Source organism: Mirounga angustirostris, unplaced genomic scaffold (assembly GCF_029215605.1).
Source record: "Mirounga angustirostris isolate CCGP_5_RB_7025 unplaced genomic scaffold, mMirAng1.0.hap1 SCAF_6, whole genome shotgun sequence".
Lineage (NCBI taxonomy): Eukaryota > Metazoa > Chordata > Mammalia > Carnivora > Phocidae > Mirounga > Mirounga angustirostris.
Genome location: NW_026991714.1, coordinates 129,290,679 through 129,313,266, shown reverse-complemented (window position 1 = coordinate 129,313,266; position 22,588 = coordinate 129,290,679). Strand labels below are relative to the sequence as shown.

The 22,588-nt window shown below is 47.3% G+C and overlaps 1 protein-coding gene across 6 annotated transcripts in view; it reads right to left on the bottom strand.

The window, feature by feature from the left end:
• Window positions 1–3,149: 3,149 nt before the first annotated feature.
• CNNM2 (cyclin and CBS domain divalent metal cation transport mediator 2) overlaps window positions 3,150–22,588 on the bottom strand; it is a 140,520-nt gene continuing 121,081 nt past the window's right edge. Inside the window, exons 4-8 of one of the 6 annotated variants that reach the window (XM_045878733.3) lie at window positions 21,994–22,163; window positions 11,549–11,642; window positions 8,230–8,295; window positions 4,337–4,521; window positions 3,150–3,627 (exon numbers count right to left, since the gene is read on the bottom strand). In XM_045878733.3, coding sequence (XP_045734689.1) covers window positions 3,418–3,627; window positions 4,337–4,521; window positions 8,230–8,295; window positions 11,549–11,642; window positions 21,994–22,163 — 725 coding nt within the window. In that variant the 3' untranslated portion in view covers window positions 3,150–3,417. Of the gene's footprint in view, window positions 4,522–8,229; window positions 8,296–11,548; window positions 11,643–13,770; window positions 14,387–21,993; window positions 22,164–22,588 lie in introns of those variants that run through there. The other 5 variants (XM_045878734.3, XM_045878731.3, XM_045878732.3 and 2 more) reach the window with 5 other exon arrangements.

The following is a 22,588-nucleotide window of genomic DNA, read 5'->3' as shown; positions in this document are numbered from 1 at the left end:
GGCAAGGTGCCCCCCCCTTCCTCCCACATGGGGAAGCCAATCATGTCAGCATGGGCACTGAGCTCTTCCCTAAGTGAGGTGAGGAGGGAGGGTAGAACAGAGTTCAGTGGTGTGCCCTTTGAAATGCAAATCATGTAAGAACCAAGACTTAAACTAGTGGACTAGCACCCCAGTGTCCACCATACATACACATCTTAATGGTCTGTTTTCCTAGAAGTTTAAATATATGATTTTGGGCTTGCCTGATGACTATGGAACAGAGAGAAATAAAGGGAAAGAACCTGTAGGGCAGTAGGAAAAAAAAAAACCCAAAAAACAAAACCCTCTCATTTATAAAGACAAAGCGGACTGTCCTGGGAACATCTGGCTACTAGGGATCCAGTTTCTGGTGGAACCTCTGGGATGCTACAGTGGCCAGAAGCAGGAGGCGGCCCTGTCTGGTTCCACAGAGCCAGGGCTGGAAGCCACCGCAGACAGGCGCTGGGTCTGACAACGAGGGCTCCCGCAGCATTCAAGACCCCAGCACCTGGTCTGCGCCACAGCCCACTCCCTGCCACACTCACGAAGCCAGCAGCTCCAGGGGAGGATGATCTAGCCGCCGTGCAAGTCTAGGACCCGGCCGCTGCACATGGAGATCTCAAACGTTTGACGGTCTTTCTCCGCGGACTCCCTTTATAGACATCTAACTTCATAGAACTTCTGAGCCAAAATCATTGTGCTGCCCAGTGAAGCCACGAGCCAGCGTTTCTCCTTCAACAGCCTGCAGGTAGTTTCCAGAGGGAAAGTAGGGCCTGGGAGAAGAACCTGATCACTCAAGACAGTGCGTGTGATCCGAAGGGTCTTGAGCTTTCCCCAAAGCAGATGTAACTACAGCCGGGAATTATTTTTGATTCCCTGTTGTTATAAAATATGAATAATCCAAGGTAAAGACTGGTGTGGAGAAAACAAATACAATCTCGGGAGGCTAAAATTTCACCCTCTCGGAGTAGGAGCCCGCACGGCAAAGCCGCCCCGGCCAGCAATGCTCCGCGGACGTCCCCAAAAGCTGCCACGCTGAGCGGGTATGATCGTGGTGAGAAGTCAAGGAGCCAGCAGCTGCCTCGCACAGAGCTTTAGGATTTCATAAAGGAACGGCGGGGCTCTGACAAAGACCCAACACATTAACGCTGATTCTAGACGCTCCTTCCAGAAGCAAGGCACCCTGAGACAGGCTACGTGTGGACAAGCGGATCGGCAGGGAGAGGCTGAGGCGGCAGAGATCCTGCAAGTCCGAGGAAGCACGGCGGGGCAGGCCGGGCTCCACCAAACCACCAGGAAGGCCAGCGCTGTCTGGGCCCGGAGTAGGAGTGTGCTTGGGGGGGGGGAGGGGCACGCCCTCGCGAGACCCGGGGTTCGTTTCCTTAGGGGGAACTCGTCTCTGCGCACCCTGGGGACAGTCCCAGTTCCCACACCACAAGGGGGCTGTGCTCAGCTCGATGCGTCTTAGAAACCGGGACCTTTTAACTTGGACGGATCTGTTTATAAAAGGGGATACTCGTGGGCCGGGGTCCCACTAACATTAAGCTACAGAGCCGCGGGGCTGGCGGCAGGTTGGGTGCCAGCAGCAGCGTAGGGGGCGCCCCTGTGACCCTCACTAAGGGGCATGGCACCTGACGAGGAAGACCCTCCAGGACGGACACCCCGGGGGAAATACTGTGGCAAACGTGCCTGGGACACTGGAGCCACCAAACCGCTTTCCATGTTGCCGGGGACTCCCGACCACAGCTCCCCTCGGCCAGAGCCCAGGCGGGACACGTTCCTACCTTGAGGAGGGAGAAGGAAACTGCCGCTTGGCCCGGGGCTGCCCTTCGACCAGCGCGACCCAGCGACCAGCGGCAGCGCCGAGTAGCGATCCTCCCCGCGCACCGCGGTCAGCGCGCGGCCCAGTCCTCGCGGACGAACGGACGTCGCCGACAGAACGCGCTATCCCTTGGCTAACACTTAGAACAGAGAAGATCGGTGAGAACTCGATCCCTCAAGACGTGCCTCCTGACATTTTCACTGCACGTGGCGAGTTTGGTATTAAAGCAAGGCGGAGACACACACGAAGTGGCCACGACCCACATTTGGCTTCTGACTCCCTGTTTGGGGCCAAACCGACCCGGGGCTGACAGGCAGCCTCTCGGCGTGGGCCGCATCCGAGGCGGGGGCGCCGAGGGCCCCGAGCGAGGACCACAGCCACTGCCGGGCCCCAGGAGCCCGGGGACAGAGGGGAAGCGGGGCAGGGAGCTCCCTGGGAGGAGGAGGGGCGGGGGCCGGCCGCGCCCAGAGCTCCCGCCTTTAAACGCCTGGGTCTGGCCACGCCTTCTGGGCACAGCGCCCAGCGCGCCCGGCGCCTCTCCGGACAATCACGTCCTCCCGGTGGGAAGGGAGGAGCTTCGACTGCACACCACGCGGTTACTCAAAGGCCCTCTGGAAGATTTCCGTCTGGCATCTGTGTAGCAGCATCCTGGGTTAAGAGGGCAAGGACGGGGAGGCGGGAGGCGGGAGGCGGGTGGCGGGTGGCGGCGCTCTGGAGGCCGGGGCGCTGGGCTGGGGAGGCGGCCGGGCTGGGCCGGAGAATCCGGGCTGGAGGAGGGCGCCATGAAGTCACCTTGCCTCTTGCCAATGATAAACCATGGGCTTCAAATTCATTAACATTCATTTTGGTGATAAAAATTCCTTAGAGTAGGAGCAAAAAATCACATTCCAAGCAAATGTTAAACCTTTCTGAGGGAAAGGGACACGGTTAAACATTAACTTAAAACAACACTGAGCTCACGGAGGCGACTGCAGGCCCGCGCAGGCCCCGCCCCACAGCGGGACAGACCTGGCAGGTCCGCAACGCAGTTTTCTTCATTCATCCTTCAAGTTCCACAGCGACACCCGCTGGGCTGGGCACGGAGGGGGCGCGCCCCGCCCGAGGAGGGCCGCGAAGGCCGAGGGAGGAGGAGCGAGTCCATTCGGTTCGGGTCACATCAGGGAGTCACGGCAGAGTTCACACAGAACAACGTGAAACTCTGCAAAAGACACTATTTAAAAACATGATCTCTTGGGGGAAAAAATAAAACCGCAACAATTTCCAACTTCATGCAGATTGAGGGAGGAGGAGAGTGAATAAAGATAAAAGGTACAACTGAAAAAATAAACATGATTCTATTTGGGTGGAAGAAGTTCATCTCCAAAATCTTGAATGCCATGCCCTAGCTGCTGATGTCACACCTCTAGTTTCTGCTCCTGCCCTCGCCATCCTCCGCCGCTGCTTCCGGGAAGGGGACAAAGTCTTTGGTCTCGGGATGTTGCAGGATGCAGCATGGCACACAAGCTCACACTAATGGGATTCACGGTCAGCTGGCCTGGGGCCTTGGGAGTGGGGGGTGAGGGTCGGCGGGGGGCGCCCTAGATGGCCCCTTCACTGTGCAGGCTGTGGTTGGCCTTGTTGTGCGTCACACAGTTCTGTTCATTGAGCAGGTTGGCGGTCTCGTCTGGCAACCCGTCGTGCAGCTCCGTAAGAGTCAATTCAATTTTAGTGTTTTCACTGTCTGAAGACTGAGGAGTTTTGTCCATCCGGGATGCCATCAAGGCATTTTGGTATTGCTGTCTTGAGATCTGGGGCCAGAAGATGGTACAGAAGACAAACCAAGAGAACGCTTATTTTTAGGTGTTCTTGTCCCGACACTGTATTACATGTTAGAGTCCCCCGAAAGGCCCGCATAGGTTTTTCTAGGAAAATATCATCCTCGAATATAAACTGAGCCACTTTTCAAGTTCAAGTGGATTCTGGCAAACAAGTCAGTTTTTACTGATATAAGCCATTTCCAAGTTTTCGTCTCAAAATTTCACAGAGACTGGAAAATGGAGATAGGCTTCCATCAGCTGAAGCTGGCTCATTCTTCGGTTCAAAAGACGTCTTTATTCCAGACTAAGAAAAGAACCCTGTCTCAGGGCAAAGGAGAAGCAGAGAGTTCTTCCCACCCCATCTCAGCAAGTCTTCAGGGTCTCCAATCTCAGCCCTTCGGGGACCACCCAGACTCACTAGAGCCACGAGCTCATGAGGACTTGCTGGAAAAGGTTTATTCTTTTTCTGTCTCCAGCTCTCACTCCTTGAGCGAGCCACCTCTGGCTCAGCAGCTCTTTTGCCCGAGCCAGGGAGAGATGGTCTCCCCGAGCCGGTGTCCCGGCCGGGCACAGGACCTGGAGGTGGGGCACCCAAACGACAAGGGGAAAGCCCAGGGCCAGGGCTGGGGCACAGGACAGCTTGCCATGGCAGGTCACCTCCAGTGGCCGGGCCCAGCCAAACCACGCGCTCTTCTCTTACCTTCACAAACTGAAGGTCAGAAAGGGCTCGCACTGAGTAGTCAGGGATGTAGACTTGAAGGAACGAAGAGTTGAGCTGATTATTGCTGCTCCCCAGTGTCGGCGTCACGGCGTCAATCCGGTCACTTCGGCTCAGAGAGTCTGAGTGGTTCAAGCCACAGGGGCGAGGAGGCGACTTGTTTTCACCTAGAAAAGGAAAAGCAAACCCCAGAACCTTTTAAGTGAGGTACATAGAACCAACAGAGTCAGCTCTTTATTTTCTAAATAATAAAAAGTAGTAATAGACCAGTTCGGATACCTGAGCGTCGTACAGCTCACCAACTAGAGGACCCCCCCCCCCCCAACCCGGCGTCAGCAAAGGGTCCGTTCAGTTCCCCTGCTCGGCCCTGTTCATGCGCACACAGTCCTTCCCCGGGTTCTGACCGCACCTGGGCCAGGAGCATCCCCGAGTGCCGTGAAATGCACAGAAGCTCCCAGAGAGAAAACATGGGGCGTGGGAGGGCAGCACTTTGTTATTTTGCCAGAAGCAAAAGCAAAGTACTCTTGAGAATGTTTGTAAATCAATATGTGTTTTTTTCAGTTTGTTTCTCTTTTTTATTTTTTCTCAATATGTGTTTTAAAGGGATCCAAAGAGTTCTGTCTGCTCATACCATACCATATCCCCCAACTGAACCTATTATCTTTGTCTCTGACCCCAGTAAAATCCCCATCAGGGAGCCAAAGTGTGTCTCAGTGTTTCAGGAACACTAGACGACACCAAACTCTTAAAAGGCTTAAGGGACCGTAGGTGCCGCGGGAGTCTTTGAGGAGACGGACAGTATTCGTTCATTAAAACAAAGTGAAAGGAAATTCAGCGAGTTTAGTGTTGTTTCTCTCAAAAGCAAGGTGACTGTAGCTTCTAACGTACATTTTGTTGAAAATAAAACCCACCCTCACTCTCACCAAAGCTTCCTCCATTTTTGCTTTTCCAATCAAATCTACTCCACAAATATTAAAGTGGGTGTTCACACCGGACAGGCCCTGACCTGCGTTAATGTCACGGGACTGGAGGGGACCAATTCTGATGGAGATCAGGCTGGTCCGTCTTTGCAGCATGCCCCGGACAGATACTTCCACGGAGGGGCTGGCCCTCGGCTGGTCCTGCCCTTCGACTCATCCACATCTGCCATCGCGCCCATCAAAATCCACCCCCTCAGACTGACGTGGCAGTCTCTCCCTCCACTCTGTAGAGCTCCACTGAGGGACCGCCACTCCTCTGCTACTTGAAAGAGCCCTGAAAAGTCTGAAGATAGTTGTGTTCTCCTTCAGCCTCTTCTCGTCCAGCTTCGACATCCTTCGCATCACGTTTTGTCACCCCTTACCCCGTCCTGACCAACCTCTGAGATTCCTTCAACTCAGTAAATGTCCCTCTTAAAATATGACAACCAGAACAAACCGTGGTAAGTACTCAGTGAACCTCAAATGGCCAGTTCCCTTTCTCCTGAAACTGTCAAGCACAACTTCCCCTATAATTCTGTCAGATTTTCTGTTGTTCAGAATTAAACTCAGAGTAGCCGTTCCTCTGGTTGCTTCTACTTTTCTTCTGACAGAACAAGGCAAATGAGTAATCTATCACCTTTTCTCTTCAGCAGAAGGGAACTTTGGTCCGATGACCCAACTCTGCTAAGTCTCAGATTCCCTGTCTACCTGTAGAAGGTGGGTAATAGTTCCTGGCCCCGTAAAGTCTGATGAGGATTCCAAAGGAGGTAATGTACAAAGTGCTTGGCATAGCACCTGACACCTAATAAATACCCCAGCAATAAGCCCAGTTAACATTATTCTATTTCCTGTTTGCCTCGTCCCCCACCTGTCCGCCAGGTGCCCAACCTCAGGTCCGAGCCTTTCTGTACTTGTGAGAGGATCACCCGGGCTGACAGATGGAATTGTTCTTTTGGAAACGAGGGATCCCACTGTATCCCTGGGCTTTAGCCCCAAATCACATCACCATTTCTATAGACGGTGTTATAATTTTTTTTTTTTGGACGGTGTTATAATTTAAAAGTTAAAAAACCAAAACGTTCACTCTGCTTCCTGATCAGACTGTGCGTCGGCAGGCAGACGTCAGAGGCCCTACTTCTGAGTCTCCTTTCCTCCTCAAGAGGATTACAGGGCAATTTCTCTGGTTTCCCCAAGGTATCTAAACCCCTAGTCCATTTCCTCTCATCTCTTTTTGTGAGATGAGCCCTTGCCTTTGCCAGGAACCCACTGCCTGGCGTCCCGGCTGCCATGTGGGAAAGCAGACCCTGTTTTCCGGAACCCCTTCTGCAGCAGCGAGTGTGACAGGGACCCAGCACGACCAGCCTTTCGTGGACGTGCAGTGAGACAGGAGTATTCACACCAAGGAGAATAAAGACTTTAAGTGGCCAGCCCCCAGTTCAGGTCACATTTTGTGGCCAAATTTATGTGCCAAATTTTTATAATAATTATGATAATTAATTAATTCCTCTTATGCCTTCTCAGCATTGTTTTTTTCCGCTCTTCAGTCATCTCACCTAGGAATTCTTTCTTTTTAGGAGTGAGCCAGAAAGGTACTATAAAGAAACACTCCCAGCCTCCTCCATCAGAGCCACAAAGCACCTTTTGGAATAGGTTGGAAATCACTGGTTTAGTTCAACCTCCACTTATTTGGTATCAAATTACTATAATGCCAGCATCCTGAAGGCCTGCACCCACAAAATGGTGTTTTGTTTTGTTTTTTAATTATTACAGGAACAGACTGAGTGAACACGGCTCAGAAATCTCTAAGTTCCATGGGAAAAGTAAAATACAAATGACATTTTGTGAGCTTCATCCAAAAGTCATTTTTTTTTTTTTTAAAGTCACTCTTGTTCAGCACTTGTGGTATTTTAAATAGGTAGCAGATGCTGGCAAACAAAATGGGGAGAAAACACACAAACATATATACTGACACACAAATACATATTTCTGTGCATATGTATGTATGTTGTGTGCACAGGTATGTTTATTCCGCCGGGTGTTTGAGTCAAACAGTCCTATAAATAAGATCTTATCCCCACACACCCCAAGCTTTTTCAGAGCAAAGACCTGAGGGAACATTAGCTTCTTTCTAGGACAAGTATTGCCTCCTTTACTAAATATCAGCATTTGAGAGTTTTGCTGAACTTCGATTAGGAAACGCCAATTTCATCGGATTTTAAGATATAAGCTGTGTGGAATGAAATAAATTCAGAAAAACTATACTCCCAAAAGCTCAGCAATTTTAATTAAAGAAAGATTAAACCTCTGCCTTTCTTTTTAGCTGCTGGACGTATTAGGCAGGCATGACCGAACTCTCCTGCAGGGCAGGCAGCCGGGGAGGAATGTGCACAGCACTCGTTCAGAACAGAGAAGGAGACAGGACAAGCAGGGCCACCTGCCTGTTGGAGGCGGGGACGCACGTGCCCCGTTCGTGTGGCTGCTGGGACAAGGACCAAAGCAACAGAACCGAGAACGCTGGGGCCTCTGCAAACTCCACACGCCCTGACTTTGCTGAGGTCAAAGAACCAAGAGCAGCCCCCCTGTGCTGCCCTGAAAGCCCAAGGTCAGCGGTGTGGGTGGGCCAGGCAGGGAGCAGTGATGACCCAGGCCGGCACCGCGCTCGCTTTCTGCCGGTCAGCAGTGCTCCCGCCCACACACCGCCCGCCAGGCTCCCGAACCCGTCCCACGGCTGCTGTGGGCTTCTCCGCTCCTGGACAGCTCACTACCGTGTCTGGACACGTGGAGAGTTCGAGACCTCCAAGAAAAACTGCCAACAGCTTCGACCACATAATGGGAACCGATCTGGCCGGCCAGGCTTTGGCGGGGTGTCAAGGGAAGCAACCGGAAGAATTACGAAAAGGAAACATGCAGAGTTACCTGGAGAACCTGCTGCTAACAACTCTGTTCTGCTGACAACAAAGGTACGAGACAGGGACAAAGGAACTGAAAAATGGAGAAAAACAGGGTGAGACCATATCAAAAGGCAAGAAAGGAGATCTCTGCACTCAGGGGACAGGAGTGGATACCGGTTCTACTAATATGAGCATTCAATTCCAGAAACGCAAAAGCCTATATGATATTATGGAAATTTAAAAAGGAACACACACTGCTTTCCAGGAAGAGTAATACAGGGAGGTTGAAATCAGAAAAAAATCCTCTTCAAATGCTTCTCTACTAACCTAGAAATCTCTTAAGCCATTAATACTCTATTGGGGCTTATAGCTCAAAACGTGCTCTTCTTAAGGATTTAAATCACAACGAGCCACACAAAAGGGGGACTCAATTAATCAACTGACCCAAGAGCATGACCCAAGCTGCCCACGCCAACAGGGCCGATAGCGTCCCTCCCTGTGGCAAAGCAGTTAGTTATTCACTTCACAGACATCCTTAGTCTCGTAATTTTGACCTGATATTTTGAATTGTTTTGGAATACTCTGAAAGTTCAAAGTATTAAAGGACAGTAAATAAAGAACATTAGGCACAGGTCTCCTGGGAATGTCGGACCAAAGTCATCCTCATCACTGCTACCCAGAGAGCTACAGGTCCGTCTGATTGAAAAGTCCAATCAACACTGCTCTCCCTGGCAGGAGTCCTATTTCTTGGGCAGGGTTTTGTTTTTGGTTTTTTTTGGTTATTTTTTATTTTTTCTTATTTTTTTAAACAAGATTTGAGAGAGAGAGAGAAAGAGAGAAAGCACGAGCTGGGGGGCAGAGGGAAAGGGAGAAGCAGGCTCCCCGCTGAGCAGGGAGCCCAACTCTGGGCTCGACTCTGGGCTCGATCCCAGGACCCTGAGATCATGACCCAAGCTGAAAGCAGATGCTTAACTGACTGAGCCACCCAGGAGCCCCTCTGTTTTTTGTTTTTAAATTGCAGTATAATTGACACGCAATTGGGCAGGCCTTGAAACTGATTACTGTAGGATTTTTCTAGGCAATCAATATTAAGAAATAGAAATATTATCTTGAGATTAGGACACTAACTGTATCTTTCAATGAATATACAAAATCCCAAATCCTATTTGTCAAGTAAAGTACTGGGCTTTGTAATAAGTAAGATGCTATTAATGACGGGTGCCTGGGTGGCTCAGTCGTTGAGCGTCTGCCTTCGGCTCATGTTATGATCTCAGGGTCCTGGGATCGAGCCCCACATCGGGCTCCCTGCTCAGCTCCCTCTCCCACTCCCCCTGCTGGTGTTCCCTCTCTCAGTGTGTCTCTCTCTGTCAAATAAATAAAATCTTTAAAAAAAAAAAAAAAAGATGCTATTAATGAGATCTTCCTTCCTTCCTTCCTGGCATTTCCCAATGAGGCCAGGCCGCTGCAGTCCCACAGGATTGCTCTATGGGAGGCCTGCTCCTCAACTCCTTTTCTGAATAGGATTTGCCTTTACATGAACCCACAGTTCATATAAATCGGGCTAATGTTTAGGTTTCAAGAATCAGTGATTGGTACGATTGTATCCTTACTCTTGTAACTTTCTTTTCAAAGCCACCTTCTGAATCTGACTCTGCTAACCTGGGGCTAATTCGAGGCTGGCTGCCCAACAGCAGTCACAAGGTCAACACCCAGCTCTCACACCGACATTTCCTCTGTGCTCTCAAGCTTACAAAGCACTCGCGTGGATAAGTATCATCACATTCTATTCTTCTAACAATCACACGAGGTAACCTTATTGTGTCCTTTTAATAAGGAGGAAACCAAGACCTTTCTCAAAGGCAGCCCACCATATGCAGTGAAACTGCAGCTGTGGCCCAGGGCCTCCCAGACTAGTTAGGAACCTCCCTGCCTCCTCGGGAGGATTGAGAGCAGACCACCTTCAAGTTTATAGCAGTCACAATTAAGTGGGGTTAGACAGGCCCATGTTCACACTGGTGTTAGTCCGCATTGGCAATGGGGAGGCTGGCCGACGTGGCTGAAAACCCCACAGCAGGATACTGAGAAGATGCGTCTGGGGCAGGGGAGGCTGAGGTGCGTGAAGAGAATCCTGAACATTTCCTTGGCTTCCTAACTGTAGTAACATCTTTGGGTGCCCGGGACAGTGTGTGGCGCGGCAGATGAAGACTAAGGTCACAAAAACAGATGGGTCTGGAGGTATCCCCTCCCCTTTTGAGACTGGTTTCCAGAAGCGGCCTAGGTTGTTTTAGGATGGGCTACTTTGAAGTTTGGGGTTTGTAAGTTTCCTAGCACAGCATGTCATTTGGCTCTGCGGCCACAAGGTGGCACTGCAGCACCTCTGTTTACCTGTCGGCCCTGGTCACAAACACACTGCAAAGCAAGCTATCTGTGCTCCGTGTTCCTACCAGATACCACCTGCCGGCATCTGGGGCTCAGAACAGCGAGCGGACACCTAGGGCACAGCCGTCCTTAGCTGGCAGACTCACCTGACCAGCTGCCTAGACAGGAAGAGCTGGCTATCGGCAATAAAGATCTATTAGCAACCTCGTTCATCCTCAGGACAATGCAAATTTAAAAACCTCCAGGACAGTGGACACTTAAAAGACTCGACAACATCTAGCGGTGGGGGTCGAGCCACTGTAACCCCGGTCAGCAGAGGCAGGAGGGTGCACCGCCCCGGCCACCGAGGCAGGCGGCAGGGCCGGGAGCCCCGGGCACCACTTCCACACACACGCCCAGCAGAGACGCTCGCCGAAGACGTGCGCAGCCACACAACGCATGGCAGCCCCCAGCAGGACACAACCCCCGTGTCCACCAGCAGCGAACAAAGTACACTGCTGTGTATTCACACAATGCAACACTGCACAGCAACGAGAAGGTCCGAGCACACACAGCAATAGTGACGAATGTGACAAGGACAACACTGGGTGGGAGGAGCCAGACTCGAGAGAATACATCCCGTGTCAGCCCATTTATACCAAGTTCAAAAACAGGCAAAACTAGTCTACGCTTAGAAGTCAAGGCAGCAGTCTGGGGGACAGTGACAGAGTGTGGTGGCAGTGGGGTCGGTGACATCTGTCTCTTGAACTGGGTGCCACCTCACATGGGAGCCTTGGCTGTGTGAAAGTTCATGGGGGCACAGGCTTATGATTTGGGCGGGTGGGGGGGTATACATGATATGCTTCAATAAAAAGGTCAAGACCTAGATAAACAGGGCTAGCTGGCCGGTACAGAAAGGTGACCGTGGAAGGGCGCTCTGTCCTAAAACCCGGCCCTGCCCCGACGGGCAGAGGACGGACGCTCACCTGGAGAGGCTGTGAGAGCCATCACACCGTAGTAGGAGAAAGCACTGGCTTCGAATTTCATACCTTCCTTCCCAGCTTCTACTTCCACTTTCCCCTGTGAGAAGAAAAGGGGAGCATTTTCAGTCTAGTTACACCAATCCCTCAGCAAGCTCTGTGCAAGATTTGTCCTCCCTGAGATTTTTGTCTAAATTCCTCTCCCAATCATCCCCGGGCAGGAAAGCCTCGCATGCTCTTTCCCACTTAGCAGAAAGGGTTAATTCATCTTAAACATGGAAACTGGATTTGGGCTGGAGATGCAGAGATGACCGTGAACGTGTGAGGTTTAATTTCTGTGAGTCCACTTAGTATTTTCCCAGCATCCCTAGTTTGTGCATGGATTCTTCGGTAACCCTCCAGTGATAAAAAGATGGTGCTCTCGCCCCATCAGTGGGGCAAACACGGGAAGACATGGTCTTGCAGGAGGCCAAGCTGGAGCAGCACCAGGGTTAAGGGTTAACACGGTTCATGGCCATGGACTACAGGGGCTCCAGGGACCGAACTCACTCTGGTCTCGCTAACACAGCATCCTGTGTCTGCAGGCGGGGCCCCTTGTCACCCAGACCCCCCACGGGCACCGCAACACCTCCGAACTTCCTCCTCAATCTTGCAAAAGCACCTTAGCAAGTCTCCTTACATCAGGACAAAACCTCTCCCTGAAGTCCTCCCTCCCCTTCTCTTCCTCTAACTTGTCCACAGCTTCACACATCAGTTCCTGCGGGACTGCAGACGCCTCGTTCACCCTGCTAGCCTGAGGGTCCACCGCGATCCCCGTACGGGAGGTGCCCAGCATGCGTTTTCCAGGCAACTGGAATATCCTAGTCAGTGAGCTCCACTTCTGGATTCCCCAGCCGAGCGCCAGACAGCTCCTGGTCACCATACTAGAGCTGCCTCTCCAATGAAAGGTACCTTTGTGGTACATCCTTTACGACAGGAAAAGAAAAATGATGGTACCACTCATTGAAGGGGAACTGTGCGAACAAGTCAGTGCTTTCTTAATTCACTTAAGTGCTCATAACTCCATGAAGTAGACACAATACTCCCCCCCCTTACAAGTCAGGATAGGGGCTCAGAAGGATTAAATAAGCGAAGAACAAGCTCTTGGCCAACAAGCTCGCTACGCCGCCCACTAACACAACAATTATTTTCATCATTCCTTATTGTCATATACTACATTCCCAGTTAGGGAAGACTTTCCTCCAATCATTTCCTCAGAAAATCATCTACTGTCTCTCTTTTAGGTTTCCCTTCACTCAAAATAGCAGTATGATCACTTCCCAACCAACTCTCTTGCTCTAAGAAAGGAGCTGACCCCCCCCCCCATGTAAAACCGCCCTGCCAACAAGCGGGGGTCGGGAGCCCTGAGCGCACAGCACGCAGCGCCCCAGAGAGGCCGTGGGGTCCGGGTGAAGGGCGCCCTTGCCACCCGTGAGTTTCCACCGGGCGCGACAGACGGGAGCAGGCGCAAGACCTATGGGACGGGGCGGTCAACAAAAAGTCTCCCTGAGGAAAAACGGCCAGAATCTAAGGGAATCAGAGAAAAAAATTACTTCCTGTTCTTCTACACATTTTGTACAGGAAGGAAAATCTAAGGAGGAGGATTTGAGCCAAGAGAAGGGAGGGCAGGTCAGAGGTGGGAGACAGCAGACAGCCAGGCTCTCTGGGTTTGCGCGGGAAGGCGGGGGAGAAGCGGCTGGAAGAGCATCTGGAGAGCTGGGGAGACTGTGGGGCTCCTGGGGGGACGGACCAGTGGGGCCCGTGCTCGCACACAGCAGCTCGGCTCCTGGAAGATGAGGAACCACAGGGCTGGAAGAAGGGGGCTAGGGGAGAAGCTGTGGATAAGGGATCCACCCAGTTTGGTGAAAGCAAAAGGGAGAAGGAAGTGTAAGGGGGAGAGGGGCAGTCACAAATCATGGCAGAAGTTTGCTCCAATTGACCAGAAGACGGGCACCATGAGCACGGATAGAAACACTGGAAAGGCTCTGCTGCATCAGTGCTGGGGACAGGAGGGGACAGGACACTCTCCCTTCCAGAAGAGTCCATCAAGAAACGGTCCATCAAGAAAGGCTGAAGCGGAAGAATGAGGGTTAGGAGGAAGGTCAGGATGGAGATGGAGATGGCGGGGGGTGGGGGGGGGTGGAGGAGAATAGAGGGAGAAGAGGTGGTCACTAAGGGAGCAAAAGCCGGAAGCTGGTAGGAAATAACAGACGAAGGGCAGTGACTAGCTTCAGAGGCAGGATCCCTTAAGAGAGGAGGGAAAGAAGAGGACAGGTAGGGACATAATACTCGGAGACTCCGGTGAACAATAAAACCAAGCTCCGGATGGTACAGATCTTGGCAGTTACTTATCCATTTCTTCCTGCACTAACCCTTGACCTTGTATCAGGTAGTTCATATATACGTATGTGGCTGTCTGTGTCGTAAGCTCAACCGTGGCTGCAGGATCTTGTAACCTGAATTTCTATGGAGAAAATCAAGAGGAAGCATCAAATGCAACAGAGCCTCATCACGACTTCCATCTTTATGGGTCTCCAGTGGATCTGGATCATTTGTTTTACAAGCTCCAAGGCCTTTTGTATTCTGTGTCCCTGCGGATGGGCGGCCGTTCACAATTCTTTGTAATTTTCATCAGAACCAGCAGGGTAATAGGCACTCCCCAAAAGACTGTAGATAACAATACAGGGTGCCTCTTGGGAAGGAGCTTTTCCGGGGGCAGTACACACACCACAGGCATGCCCGGAACCCTGGCCAAGTCAGCTCAAAGGCAGAGGATCCCCAATTCTTGCTGTGTACTGGAAACACCTGGGGATTTAAAAAAACAAACAAAAAACATGATGTCTGGCTCCCACTCCCAGGCATTCTGATTTAACTCGTATGGGTGCAGCCTGGGCAGTAGGATTTTAATAAAGCTCTCCAGCTGATTCTAGCACGTAGCAGGTTTGGGAATCAGTGCTACAAGGCTCTGTTTGTGAACAATGGCCCCAGCTCCGGAGCCTCTGCGTACCCTAGTCACTCAGGAAACTCCCCCGTAGTCATGGTGGCTGTCTGCGAACTGAACAAGGACAGCCGCACAAAGACTCAAAGCTCTGGATCCTGGCCATCTTAGTTCATCTCTCTGCCCTCTGGGACGCGCCTGCAGGTTGGGGAGGCTCAGCCATCTCCTGCAGCCCACCAAGCTGACACCAACCAGGCTACGAGGTGGTCCGCGGGGTCCCTGGTTCCTCGTGTGTGGATTCCCAGAACTAGTAAAATGCACCTCCAGCCTCAGAGACAGCAGTGCTGAATTTTTATTTCATACAGATATTTTTAAAAATGCAACCATCTACTCTAACCACCATTTTGCTTCAGACCAGACATCTTCACCCCCAAAATACAGAAAATACATAATTTCAGAACAGACAGGTCTTTAAACTGAATATATGTAATTTTATGAAGATCTCACTGCAGCTGTCTTTATTTTTCTCACTTTGTCTCAAACGGGTGAAAACTTTGTCAAGCATCAGCACGAAGGAACCACCGTGCCAGGCACATTTTCCTTCATTTATAAAACGTGCAATGGACTAAAGGATCCTATGGTTCTTTTGATTCTAGCTTTATAGGATTCTCCAATTCCATGCTTTGAAAACTGCCCATCCCTGTACTCCTCACTACAGAAGTGAAGCTTTTCTGGCAGGCCGGTTTTAGAAACATCCAGTAAATATTTTTTATTCCTGTATGTGTGTCAATGGCTCCCCAAAATGACCATTTCCAAAGAGACCTACCAGTACACAAATCGAAGCCGCCCCCATGAGGAAAGGGCCTGCCTGGCCTCACAACCAATCAGGTGTCCTTAGATAAGGACTTTTTCTGTGTAAGGAGCTACATACCAACTTCTGAAACATGCACAAATTCACTCTATACTCTTAATATTAGCACACATACACACACACACACACAAATCAGCACAGCTCATGACGGGCTCCCAAAGGGAGAGCTCGGACTTCATGTTTAAGCTGACAAAAGAGAAGGAAGGTCTCCCTGTCTCAGGCAAAGTTGGCTTCCCAAGTAAAGTTATCATCACAAGCACCCTAACCTTTCTTTGGAAGAAGGTTATTAGGGAACTCTCCTCAAAGCTCCTAAGCGTCCAGAAAGTACTCAAAGCAGTCTTGTGCTGTACCTGGCCACAAGGTGGGAACCTGGGCTAGCCTCATTGGCACCAACAAGATCAAGTGGTCAGCGAATGGCGCAGACTCAGGGAGACCAAAACTCTCTCAGGCCCCACATGCCGAGCATCAGTGCAGTCTCCTGCTCACCTTTGGGTTCTTTTTAATTTTTTTAAATATCACCATCACAGAGTATTCCATGGGGCTTGACACCTGAAAGGAGGTAACTGAATCCCAGCGGCGTGAACCCCAGCTGAAGTTCACCAGCACTGCCCCGTAAGAGGGGAAGCATGACCCAAAGAGGGTCTGTTCTGTGGCTCAAACGTTCCCTAGCAATTGTTTTCCAATCTGGAGTCCAGAGATGTAGTCTTGGGATGGCAAGTTCCCTTCATGAATACTTAAATTTTTAAAAAACTTTTGATGGTCAAAAATTAATGCACACATATTTTGGACCATCTGGTTGACCATCTTCTAACCAAATGCCACCACCAGAGGTCAGCGCCAGTGCCTTGGGGCTCACAATTGCATGGTAAAGTTGTTCTTACTACCTGAATCATCATGGCTAAGGCTTGCTGCTCAATCAACTGGGAGCTTGTAAGAAATAAGCAGCACTTCAGACGTCACCCCAGTCCTACAGAATCCACAAGTGATGTGCATGAAAGTGTGAGGAGCACTGAAGTGGAGAGAAAGGGACAGAAGAGGACCAAACATCACTAACCCAGTCACACCCAGCGGAGGCCAAATAACAGCACAGCATCCGGCACAAACATTCAAAGGAATCCAAACTGAACTAAGGGCTGAAGAAGGGTCAGTCATGGCTGGGCACACGGAGACCCAAATGTGCTGAGTGCAAAAGAGCCTGCACCAGAGCCCCTGCCTTACTGGGACCAGTGGTACTTTCCCAGCAGCCAAACAATGTCACTGACACATTTAAAATATTAATTACAAGTCTGTTTTGGTTTATACAAATTCTAACTCAAAGAGCGCAAAAGGAGCTTATACCTAGTTTTTATTTACACATATCTAACTATAATTTGTTAAAAATAGGGTCAACCCTGGGGCGCCTGGGTGGCTCAGTTGGTTAAGCGACTGCCTTCGGCTCAGGTCATGATCCTGGAGTCCCTGGATCAAGTCCCGCATCGGGCTCCCTGCTTGGCGGGGAGTCTGCTTCTCTCTCCGACCCTCCCCCCTCTCATGCTCTCTCTCTCTCACTCTCTCTCTCTCAAATAAATAAATTTAAAAAAATTAAAAAAAAAAAAGGGTCAACCCTGGGTATCCGAGTAATTTTTTTTTTTCTTCAAAATGGGTGCTATCTGTACTTGACTCAGGACCAAAGATCATTCGCTGGGACACACAGACCCTACAACTCAAAAATCCTCAATAAAGCTTTGGTATTGAAGGCTTAAAGTCCTCTTCCAATAACAGGTGAAATGGTTCTAAGTAATGTCAAGGGATGTGTAAGTTCCAAGATGCTACCTGCCACCCCGACAAAGGAACAGGTTTCACTCTACAGGGAAAACCCCTTCTGAAGCCCTGTCAGAGGCCCTGAAGAGAGACGTGAGTGGGACAGCTGAACAACAACAAAAATCTGAGGCATGAAATCAAGCAGAAAAATTAACACCAGAAAAAAAAAAAGTGTTCCTCTTATTGATTCTGTAATTGGCAAAGAAAAGAGTTATTTGTTTTCCTAGTATTCTTTATATTTCGTATTTTTTCAAAAAAATCAATCTGGTTATGTGATGGGAAGGAGGAATTATATATATATATGATACATATATATATAATTCCAAAAAATATATATGTATTTTTTGCTTTAGATATTTTACTCCCCAAAGGACCAACAAATCCTTCACTGTAAAATACCAACTCTGTGAATTAGAAAAACGGTTTATAGTAGTTGTAATTATTGTACACACACTCTTGATATTTTTCTGTGTGCTTTCCACTTCTTTCATGACTAAATGATGGTCTCATCATGTGATTAATATAAGTGGTTGAGACATATGAACTACTACTACTTTATAATTAACAAATTTGCTATAAATATGTTTGCATAGATAACTTCAGCAAATAATTTCTTTAGATGCATGTGTATGAGGGATTGTATGTATGTATTCCAAAAAGGAGGCTGTCAGTTTAAGGATATGACTGATTTTGCAGCACTTTTTCTTTTCTTTCTTTAAGATTTTATTTATTTGACAGAGAGAGACACAGCGAGAGAGGGAACACAAGCAGGGGGAGTGGGAGAGGGAGAGGGAGAAGCAGGCTTCCTGCTGAGCAGGGAGCCTGATGCGGGGCTCGATCCCAGGACCCTGAGATCATGACCTGAGCCGAAGGCAGACGCTTAACGACTGAGCCATCCAGGTGCCCCACCAGCACTTTTTCTTTTTTGTTCACTATTCACCATGGATTTTTACAAAGATTTTTTTTGTTTGTTTTCTAAAATAAAAAAATGGATGCTTAATTTTGTCAGTTGCCTTTCTGATATCTATTGATAGGAGCATTAGGATTTTTTTTTTTCTTCACCCCTTTCCTAATTAACATGGCATATTTCGGTTTTGTTGTTCTTAAACTAGTCCTGCATTCCTAAAAAAACCTAATTTAGTCAGTCACAGTGATTAACTCTTCGGGGACGTTGCTGTTCTCTAACTGCTACCTTTTTAGTTAGGAAATCTGACGATCATACCATCTTGGCCCATTTGTACTATATAGAAAATGAGCTCCTCCAAGTTTCAATTTTTTTCCAAGTGATTTCTTTGAATCTAGCTGTTTTAAAGGACAAGAGAGAACTTCTTGTTTTGTTGTTTTTCTCTTTTATCACATGGATTACATCAGTAGAAAACTGATTTTGCTAATCTTTTAAAAGAACCAAATCTTGATTTTATTTATGGGCTTTAAGGCTTTCTCATTAACATTTCTTTCATGACTATCTTTATTATTTAATTTGTTCTTTTCGGTTTGTTGCTGTGTTCTTTTTCTAGATAATTACAGATTTTTTTTCCTTATTTTAGTACTCAGAATAAAATTTCTTAAAACTTTGACATACAGCATATAAGGTATTATTTAATAATGTCTTTCATGATGTTTTCTGTATTTTATGATATTCTATATATTTTCACTCTAATTCAGTTGCTACTTAGGGCTTATCAGCTTGATGTTAATTATATTTTCAACATTTCTTTAAATAGGTAATACGTGCACCTTGTAAGAAATTCAAATTCAAAGGGAGAAGTCTCCCTTCTACCCTATTCCCAGTCCTCCAAGTCTCCCTCCTTAGAGGCAACCACCTGTGACTAGACTCTTGAGTAACCTTCAGAGAGATTCATGTATATACAGATGCACATGAAACACATGGGAATACATTATAATGCCCTGTTCTGAGCCTTATGTATAAGCCTTTGTAAGAGAATTGGTCACCATTTAAAAATGGCTTAGTACTCTTCAATTATGTATTTTTAGGTCCAATTTTATTTCATTATGATCTATACAGGTGGTTCTAGAAATTTCTACCTTTCTGAGTTTAGTAGAACTTATATATGACATAGCAAATCATCAACTTTATCAAAGTACATAAAACTTTTTAAAAAGTGTATTTTCCTGGCTTTATATTTAATTTTCTCCAAATTCCTGTTAATTGTATTAGTCAAGTTAAAACACTTTTTTCTTGGTATGCTTACTCTTTTATGATGGTGGAAATTATTTTCCACCAAAATTATATTCCTATCCATTTCCATGGATACACACATCCATGAGTACTCGGTAGGTCCTACAATTTACATGAGTCCAGCAAGGTCCCAATTATCGAAAGGATAATTAAGGAGGTCCTTTTTATTTGAAAACAACTCAGTAATAAGCAGGATGTATGTGTTTTGTTATTTCAGACATGTCGAGCCAATAAACTTTTCTTTCAGTGTTTATTGTGCTTTTATCACTGTCCTTATTGATTCTCCCCCAATACATCTTAGTTTAAAAAAATCTACTTTTTCAGATAAAACTTTAGGTCGTAGCCTTTTTATACTTAAGGAGTGGGAGATATGTGCCCAGTAACTTACAGAATAATTCTTTTAAGCTTAAATGGTTCACTGCTTTGAATAAATTAGACTTTACTTCATTTAAACTCAGAGCGATGGGTTTCTATTTATAATTACATTCCAAACATCAATGACTTAATAAAAGAGTTTTTTCTAGTGTCTGCGGATGGAGGGCAGCTCACTGGCTCCGGGGCCAGGAACGGAAGGCAGATACTGAAGCTTGCTTCTGATTTAATGCTCTAGCATGCAGAGGAACATGCCCAATAACCTGGCACCAGTTTCCAAAATTGGGCTAGGGACATTTCAGAGTGGAATATATTTTGTAAAAGGTGACAGCTGTGCTAGATTAACAGGGGTCACGGTATTTCACTTTCTTATACTCCGGGTACCTCACTCAGGTAATTGGCTCGCCGACAAGAACCTAATTTTCCCTGAGCTCCATAGTTTAAACCCCTCCATAAATCCTCTTAATCCAGCACATAGACTATTTACAAAAACCCCCATGATCTCATCAGTTCCACAATTTGAAAAAAAAAAAAAAAAAAAGGTCACATTTATATAAATACTTAACATGAGGTAGGTATTCAAATACAGGTAACACACAAACGCCTTACCCAAACTATCTTTAAAGATTTAATTGTAAATGAACGGGGAGTATGGAGTATGAAGTCCCTCTTCCATAAAATCTATTTTTAGATCTTTCAACCAGGAAATGGCTTTGTTATTCCCCCACAGAGCATTCCTGAATCACAGCTTCATACAGACTGACTACATAAAAATCGACAACTGAAACATAGTTTCTAATATGACTCCTGAAATTCACCATGTCCGTCCTCAAAGTCCTCCTTTAAACAAAGTGTAATCCAAAATTTAGCGAATTCAAAGTTTCTCTAGGTTTAAGGAATATTCGCATCCAGCTTTTAGAAGCACACATGTCTTATTCCCTCGCTGCAGTACATAAACTCCCTACAGCCCCCTCAGAGGTGCAAGTGTGTCTATCTCCAGAGAAAAAGAAAAACACAGTTCAGCGTTGAATGAGACTAAGGCTAATAGAAGAATCAGCATATTGAATTAGAAAACCTGCAAAGAGATGTTTCCATGAAAGAATGTATGAAAGTGGTATGTGACTAGTTACCGCACAGATTTTTCTAGTTTCTTCTGCCTCCAGACATCACAACAGCACCCAAACAGGGACATGAGCACAACACTGTGCAGAGTTTCCCTCATCCAGACATCTGATAAGAGTTGCTTGCTTTCAAATAAAAAGAACCTCCTTAATTATCCTTTTGATAATTGGGACCTTGCTGGACTCATGTAAATTGCAGGACCTACTGAGTACTCATTATACTTTTCTAATGATCCCTCCCATTCATACCTAGGAAATCACCAAAAAGTAGGAGAATGCTTAAGGGGCTAGGATTCTTGTACTGGGTAAACTCAGACTTCCTGTAAAATTCTTCAGTAAGGAGGTACAAGCAGTCAGTAAAACCAGCACTTCATTCATTGTACTGTTCATCTTGGTCTCCATGTCAAGGACAGTGTTTTATCAAATGAAACTGTGATATAATAAGGGCCTCCTATCAACTCCAGCACGAAAGCCCCTCAAGGAGGGTCCAGAATGGATGGACCTTCTCACCTCATACAGTGGATTCTGTTATTAGTGAGAAGAAACGAAGTTTCCATTGCCAGGAGAGGCTGTGATGATTACATTAGTTCCTCTGTAGAACAGTATGGTTAGTAACCAGGAATAAAAATAATAAATGTATTAATTTGATGTTGTTAAAGGAAGAGATAGTAAGTTACCTCTAGGAAGTTGTAGACAACCAAGTCCTAACGAAGAATGGAAAAAAGAGAAGACGATAAAAAGAGGACCCCAGGAACTCACGACACTTAAATTTCAAATGCCCAACCAAGATTTGGACGTGTATAGGTAATTCTCCAAACTCTTCCAAAAATGTGAACTGAATTCACCATTTTTCAAATGAATGCCACCATGCCTCAGCAATCAGTAAGTGCCCTTCAGTATTGGAAACTGAAGTAACTAATGACATTGCTTTATACTGAAATTATTTTAGAGAGAGGAAAACAGGGGGATGAAATCCTCCCGTGTATCAGGCAACCCCGGAAGTTAAGTATGTGAACCTTGACACACCCATTCACCTACAGAAAAGTCCCCTCAGAACTGGAATGATGGGTACTCAGTGAGATCAAACAACTATTGAACAATTCTTCTGACCTGCAAAATGAGAACGAAGTAGTCTACAGGTTTGTTTCGCTGGTAGAGGTAGTATTCTGGGGCTTTCTTGTTCTTCTCATCATACTTCAGTTCCTGGATGACATTGGGGTGCTTTAGCAGCCTTAGAAGGATCTTCTCTGACATCTGGGATGGGCTAAATGCTTCTACTTCTATAGATATAAACACAACTTGATATTACACTTCAAATGGATGGAAAAAAATTATACTAGTGATTAAGGAGTTTAGAATATAAGAATACTCGGAATAAAAGCAACACAGTATGGAGTAACGACACTTCCGTTTGGTGATCCACTGGGGGCAGATTACCTGGGAGAAATTAGAAAATGCCGAAGTCTCGTATTTGTTTAAATGCTTCCTTTTCAACCTGTCATTGGTTTCAGTTCTTATAAAATTACTCTAATATTCTGATACAAATCACAGTCAACCAGAAGGAGGCTCCTGACTGCCAGGACACCCTTCGACAGGCCACAATAGTCTGACTGTTCCACAACAGCCGAAGGAAGAAGCAAAGGTCAGGAAGCATCTAGGTGTGGGTTAGTACCAGGTGCCCAGACGAAGTGCTCATTCTCCCACT